Here is a 7,894-nt window from a genome sequence, read left to right as displayed (position 1 = left end):
TGTGTGCTGTTGCTGTGCTTAATCTAAAGTCTATCTTAGGGGTTGGCCGTAAGGTAAAGGATTCCATTGAAGACCCCTTCAGGTAGGAGACCTGGTTGGGAGTCGTTCGTGTTGGGTTACACGTTAGAGTGCAAGGTACGACCACTGCATCATGGGTATGTGAGTGCTACTACTTTGTAACTTGTATTGTCTTCTGAATAGTGGATATCCTGAGTTTGGCTGCCCCGGAGTGGTTTTTCTCATATTGAGTTTTCCACTTCATTAACAAAAATTCTTGTGTTATTTAAATTCCGCACTGTTATTATTTTGTTAACACTTTGTGCACACACACACTTAGAAGTCAATTTCAATTTTTCATATAGTGTGATTTTAGTTAATGTGATGAGTCTTGGTAGATGCTCTGGTTGTAATTATTGTTGATAGAATATCTTATGTTTCCGCTAGGTAGTATTCTCTTTTTGAAGAATAGAAAGCACAGAATCTTATTCCTTGTGGAATGGAACTGAGAAGCAAATCGTGAAGTTAATTACCAGTTAATTAATTTCTCGGGACGCATATGCAGCGTGACTTGGCTTGGTTAGAAATTCTGTTTGGCTTATAATGTCCAAACACACTTAATTATTGTTCGGACAGGCCATATGGAACTGAAACATTGTACAACGTTTTTAAAAAACCAATTGAGATTAATCTTTTTCTCATTCCTCTTTCAAGTTTTCCCTCTATCTTGTTTTCGGTTTGGTTTGAACATATAAGAGTGGATTTCATCCTCAAATCCTTATTGTTTGTGACAAATCTGAGCTTGGGTAAGTGATAGTTCACTTGATTTTTCTTTTGGATTTTGATTTTTTTTTTTGGGTCGAAAATCCTTGGGTTAAGTTTTTTTATTGGGATTTGGTCTTTAATGTATCATTGATTGTTTTGTTGATCAAAGAATGAGAGGTGATGTTTGATTCATGCTTGTAATTGAGACATATTTTATTTCTCACATGTTTAGCATGAATAGTTTTGGATATGCACACTTAGTGTTGGACAAAATACCTAAATGATATTTTCATAGGATTTTGTGGTTCTAACCTTATGGGTTTTGTGATCTTACGTGTGCAATGTGAAAAGCATATGGTTCATGTTCATATTTTTCTTCCTTGGATGTGATTTGATATGATTCATAGCATAGTTTGGTAAAAGATTTTGAAAATATTGTGTTTTCGATGAGGTTGAATCTCGTAAGATTGGTATTTTGAGAAAACTTAATTGTTTGAAGATGTTGGTTGTTCAAAACCATAATTATGTGTTGCCGTGAGTTGTTTTGTATCCATATAAGAAGTGGTCGATTAATTTAAATCATATTTTTCAAAATTGCATAAAACCATGTTTTAATGCTTTGGAACTCATGTTTTTGTGATTGCATGCACTATGAGTATGTTCATGCATTGCATATCATGCACATTCATTCCATGTCTGGGGTAGTTGAGAAATTGTAAGGAATGTCTCATATTTAGATAGAATTGGTTCAAGATTGGCTTATGGCCACACACACACACGCATAGACCCTTTATGACGTGCAGTACCTATGTTTAGGCAATTAATTGGTGTGTTTTGTTTGTGCTTAGTTGTGGTATCCTTTTGTAGGTTATGACTATCTTGAAGAGAAGAAAACCTCTTGAGGTATGGATAACCTTAGGAGATGTTGTGGTGCCCATTAAGGAAGGCATAGTAAGCTTTGGGGGTATGGTATTTCAAGTTTGGAACAATGTCATGTAAATGAGGTGTGAACTCATCCTCATTGACTTGGATAGCCTATATTATGAGATTTTTGTGCTCATCTAAGGAAGACCTGGAAGTAATCAATGGGGTTCGATTTGATCAGTCACTAGATCAACTCGAACAATGGTGAGTGATCTCTACTTTCTTGAACCTATTCCTTCTCCTTTTAGGAACATTCCTACCACCATTCAACTTGCCCAATCTGATGACAACGTTTCTCATCATGGAGACAAGATTTTTCATGCCAGTCCTAAGTGAATTTATCTCTTTCTTAGGCATCCTAGACCTAAGAAACCGATAATGGGGTCAAATGTGACCCATTCTACCATAGTAGTAGTATGTAGGGACAAACCTTGGTGAATGTTGTCTCCTAGGAGGGTTCATTCCCTTAACCTTGGGCCTAATGGTCACTAACATTTCCTTACCTATACCAACAACCTTAGGACCAAGACTATCAAATAAAGGCTCAAAGGGTTTCAACTTAAAAAGTTTGGTCGAATATGAACAATTTTGACACAATGATAGCAAGTAGGAACAAACTTTTGAGAAACTTGTCTTCTATGAGGGTCAACAACAAAACGAGCTGAGCTCAAGCAAGCATTACTCGCTCAAGATCGGCTCGGTTACACTCCTAGTTTAGGATAAAGGTAAGAAAATTGTTGTTGACCCTTATGTGACTTTTGAGAAGCTTGTTAATAACAATTTTCTTACCTTTATCCTAACCTAGGGGTATAACCGAACCGATCTCGAGTGAGTAGTGCTTCTTGAACTCAGGTCGTTTGAATTTTTCTCAGGCTCAAGTCTGAGCTTGAACTCATGACGAGCCTAGTTTTTATATTTGAACTCGGCTTGCCAAGGTGGGATCCTTTTACGAGATCAAGCTTGAGCTCGAGCACTTGGCTCAAGCAAGATTATTTAAAATATTTTTTTTATTTAAGTAGAAAAATAAACAAATTTAATTAACGATAATTTATCAAAAAACAATTACAAAAGAAATTCATACAATTATAAACAACTAACTTACAAATCAAATTTGAACAAATAAGAGGAAACCTCTAAGAGATCTAAAAGATAGTAGGGGTAAGATTATCCCTTTGGCCTTTGGAACTTGAGGAACAACATCCTAGCCCAGAAGCGCCCTCTTCGCAGGTTGCCGATCCATGTGCATATGAGGAAACTCAGTCACGAGCTCCACCTCCATGACCAAAAAGTACAAGATGATAAGATTATTGTTAAGTGTATCATATATGTAGAATGGGTAAATATGTTTTATTTTTTTATTTTTTTATTTTTTTTTTATTTTTTATGCACGCATCTTTGGTGATACTTGATCCACGTCACTAATGCAGAGATTCTGAGTGTAGATTAAAAAAATTATTTGTTGATTTAATTGTAGTCGTTGAATGAGATGTATGACCATATATGAGAAACACCGTATAAATTCTTGTGTAAGATGTGCATTATAGCTGTAACCACGACTAAAAATCAACGGCTCCGATTGAAGATAATTTGTCATCATACGGCTGATAACGTTCTTGAAAAAAGTATTTTATTTCGTTGGTTTTCAGTACATCGTTCCACTTCCACGTTCCATTCAAAATTCAAAAAGAAAACTTTTTGAAATTTTATATAATCTACGCGTATGTAGCTAAAATCAGTGCTGCATGTGATCTTGACCGTTAATTGTAATCATTGATTCACGATTTAATATAAGGCATTTGACAATATCTATAAGAGTGAGCTCATGTAAATTTATAGCACAATATAATTTCAAGTGAAGGTGATGTGTTATAGCTGTATCCCAATATGTAGAAACAAATGGTTAGGATTGAAAGCAAAATATCACATGGCCCAAATTCAATTTTAAGCGCTTTTTTTTTTTTTTAATGCTCGGTAAGTGTGAGTGTTGGGCTATCAATCTGTCATTTATGTTAATGTTATAAATTTTGAAAAATAAATTTTTCTCCACACACAGCTGGTGAATAATAAAAAATTGTCTCATTCTTTCCGTTGATCAACAACCAACCATAGCTTTCTATAGTTCTTCACTACTCGTATAGAAATGAGCCTCTTTCTAATTAGCATTGAAGTCATATATACTATCTGCCATAAAATTTAATAAATATTAAGAACCAACTAGTCATATGTATATATATAAAGAAAGAACCCTCTAGTCACTAGACATTCCGAACCTGAACCATTGTAGCATATGAGGAAAAACTATTCATAATCTTTTTTTTTCCTGAACCAACTATACACAAATTAGATTAGATATATAAATATTAATATACTGTCATCATATAATTTACATGATATGCTTATAAAATGTGAAATAAAGCTCTATTTGTTAATGTGTTTTGGGATGGCTCATTGCAATCACTCTTTTTTTTTCTTTTTTTAAAAAAATGAGGAACTAATGTGGGTATTAGCTAGATTCAATTAGTTGAGATCATTCTCTTGTCTTTTTTCTAGAGGAAGATTCATGTTCTCTTTGTGTCATTTCAAAATTGCTATGACTTTTTTTTTTAATCTATCATAAATCAAATCGTGATTTTAAAAGTTATATCAATTTTAAGAGGATACATGGGAGATATGAGTCTTCCTTCTATCATTACTCGGGCCAATTCGCGAGTTGGACACTTCTTTAAACAAAATTCTAAATAATATTTTCTCTAATTTAATGATTGATATTGTTTTTGGCATTTTAATGGGTTTTAGTTTTTCCGCCCACTTACATCTTGTTAAATCATAATTTATGTTAAGTACATAAATTTTTTTGATACTTAATCTATATACTTACGTTTAATGCAAATCTAATGATTGTATCATATGATCTTGAACAAAAAAATATTATCATTTAATCTTGGATCTTAAATCATTTGATCTAACGATTCCTAAGTATTTAATGATAGAAAATTGTGATGATAGTTAATATAAATACTAACATATATTAAGTTAATAACATTAACAACATAATTATTATACAATCATATGGTCATATGTACTAATGATAATATATATATTTTTTTTTCTAATATAATGGTAATACTTCGATCGCATGATCACATGATCTAATAATTATATGACATAATGTTAGATCATATGATCATGTTATCTAAATTATAATGATAACACATATAATCATATGATCTAAATTCTAACTATAATACTTAATTTTTGATTGTGATTAACACATTGGTGATTTTAATCATAATTAATTTTGGATTATATGAATTACATTATCATTGTATATGAATATTATGATGAAGTTTCAGAATTGTCATTATGTCATATAATTAGTGTGAATTCATACTTATCTATGTAATTTATAAACTTAATTATTGTTTCCAAGTATGATTACGAATTGTTATATACTTAGAATCTTATCATATTTAACTATTGTATCTAAATATATGGATACAGATATTTAATCATTGTACTATTATTATTTTTTATACTTATATAGCGTTACAATAACATATAGTAGCCTCATCAATTTTTACTCACCAAAGTAGTTAAAAACAACTTTTCTATATTTTGGTGAGCCACTTTTTTAAAATTCTCTCAGCAGCCTCACCATTTTAACTATTCACTATCACTATTCTATTTAAATAATATTTTTTCAGATTTCTTTATTCTTTCTCTGCAATATCCTAATTTTTTTTTATTAGACTTAATAATAATAATAACTTATTTAGTAAGTTTGGTTAACTTATTCAATAAGTAGAAAAAAGAAAAAGAAAAAGAAAAAAAAGAAGCAACTTGCACGGCAAGTTGGTTTCTTCTTTTATAATTTTCTTCTTCTCTCTCTCTTTTCTTGGTCTTCTTCCTGCTTCTTATTTTTTTGTTCTTCTCCTTCATTCTTCTTCTTTCTTTCCTCTCGCACGAACACAGTGAGATAGAGGGAGTGAGAGCCAGAGATTGAGGGAGAGACTTGAGGGATAGAGAGAGAGATGTCGAGAGAGAGAGACTCGGGAGATAGAGAGAGAGATCGGAGAGAGAGCAGAGAGACCGAGAGATCGGGAGAGAGGGAGCCGAACCAAGGGAGCTCCGATCTTCCATGATCGGCGGTGCTGCTGGGGCTAAAATCCGGCGATGGAGGAGCTTCGATCGTGAAGCCGTAATGTCCGTGCGACCCATAACCTGCCAAATTCGGGAGTGCAACCCGCAACCCGATCCTTCGGTGGTGGACTCCCGGCGAGCCAGAAGCCAATTTCCGGCTGGTCAAGGTGTTTTCCGACCTAACCCCGAAGACCCGAAGCCCAGTGACCCAGAACCCGACCCCGTGACCCGAAGACCTGAGAGGAAGACCCGGTTCTTCCTGTGCGTTTTTTGGCGACTTTTCCTGCGGAATCAGTGGCGTTTTTCCGGTGAATTTGCTATGAAAATCCTTGGGGTAAATTCCTACAAACCTATGATGGTTTATTTTGTGGATTGATTGGATTATTGTGAAATTAGGATTTTATGATGGATTGATTAGGGGATTTTATTGATTAATGATGGGGTTTGGTTGGATTATGATTTTGGGGGTTCTCTATTGTTAGATGATTGAGTGTATATTTATGGATATTGTGCTATTGGAGTGGAGTATGTTTTAGGTATTTTGAAATTCTTGAATAGTTGTGTTGGATTAGATGCTTGCTTCTGATTTGGTTGGATGTCCGGTTATTGGACTATAGAAATTTATAAAACGATTGTTGAAGGTTGTGGCTTTTTAATGTCAAAAGCAGATTGAATATGGTTAAAGTGTTAATTAGAGGAGTTTTATGAGTTCGGTTTAATATTGGGTGGCTTGGGTTATGGAGTTTTGAACTATGGATTTGATGATTTAAGAAAGTTCATTTTTGGGAATTTCTGTGAATAGGCCAAATGATTTCTTGCTTCTTTTATGTCGGAATTACTAACTATTGAGGATTTAGTTCACTAAGGTAGTGATGTTAGTTAGATTACTCTGATTTTCAAGAAAAGTCATAAACTATGATTTCAAGATATCTGTGGTAAATTTGGGTAGAGATTTTGTATTAATAGAAAGTATCAGAATAATCATGATTACACATTACGTAGGATGTTATATAGGATATTTCGAATTTTTGAATATTCTTCTAAGCTTCTTCTTTCAATTTATTAGGTAAAAGCTCGATCCCGATGCTAATGGCAAGTTCAGGTAAGGAGATACAACACCGAAAAACCCCCAACAAGATTTTATTACAAATCTTTTGAAAAAGTGTTGGGGAATTTTACAAAGCATTTGCTTATGTGATTTTTAATGCCAAGCTTTATTACTCATATGTTATTGTTCAAGAATTTTGAGCATAAATCACAGATATGATTAAGAGCATATTTTAAAGTTATGATTTATGTATAATTACAGTTATAATTAAGAGCATTTCAAAATTATGGATTATGCATACTTATAGTCATGAAAAAGAGCATTTGAAAGTTAAGATTATAGAGCATTCTGAAGTATATGATTTTATTCAAGAATACAGTGTTGAAAGAAAAGAGGATCTAAAGTTTAAATTCTGCACATGACTACAGTTATGAACATGGCTCATACAGTTTTAAAATAAAATGTACAGTTATAGCAGAGCCTACAGTATTACAGAAAATGCTCATGTGCAGTAATTGTTTAACCCTGAGGCACTACTACAGTTAAGATCAGTACCATATAGGGTAGCATGGCAAGCATACCAAAATACGGTGTGTGCTACCGGCCGGGGTTGGCCTTCACCTAGGGACGATCCCTAACCCGGCGACTCTTCTCTGTGACGACAGGCTGAGTCTATAGGTCCTTTGGACAAAGCCAATGTGCGCCGCTCACGGGAATTGGCGGTGTAGAGTCTATAAAGGGATAAACCACAGAGAAAGGATTAAAGAGAAAACAGATAAAAAGAATTTATTGGATCATTAATAATTTCATATGCCATTATTCATATTCCTCATTCACTTGTTCATAAATTCTGTTAATTGTTCATATGATTATGCCTCCTGCCTTAAAACAATACATTTCATATCACGAATCATGCTTTAACACATGCTTTCTTATAAATCATAAACAGTCTAGTATGTCATTTCTTAAACAATTTGCATAACTATAATCTCCAACTTATAATCACTCAAAGATCACATA

The 7,894-nt window shown here is 33.5% G+C and overlaps 1 protein-coding gene across 1 annotated transcript; it reads left to right on the top strand.

Moving 5' to 3' along the window:
* The first annotated feature begins 5,587 nt into the window (after positions 1-5,587).
* Positions 5,588-7,032, top strand: LOC133862977 (uncharacterized). The gene is made up of 2 exons (XM_062298924.1): positions 5,588-6,160; positions 6,893-7,032. Exons 1-2 carry the CDS (start codon positions 5,825-5,827, stop codon positions 6,914-6,916), a joined length of 360 nt encoding a protein of 119 aa, XP_062154908.1. The 5' UTR covers positions 5,588-5,824; the 3' UTR covers positions 6,917-7,032.
* Positions 7,033-7,894: the final 862 nt, after the last annotated feature.

This window comes from Alnus glutinosa, chromosome 1 (assembly GCF_958979055.1).
Source record: "Alnus glutinosa chromosome 1, dhAlnGlut1.1, whole genome shotgun sequence".
NCBI lineage: Eukaryota > Viridiplantae > Streptophyta > Magnoliopsida > Fagales > Betulaceae > Alnus > Alnus glutinosa.
The sequence above is the reverse complement of the archived record's forward strand: the minus strand, read 5'-3'. Positions and strand labels throughout refer to the sequence as shown.

Coding starts and splice junctions, on each gene's coding strand:
- LOC133862977 (XM_062298924.1), top strand. CDS start 5,825: ATGATCGGCGGTGCTGCTGGGGCTAAAATCCGGCGATGGAGGAGCTTC. Junction 6,161..6,892: donor TTGCTATGAAAATCCTTGGG/GTAAATTCCTAC, acceptor TCAATTTATTAG/GTAAAAGCTCGATCCCGATG.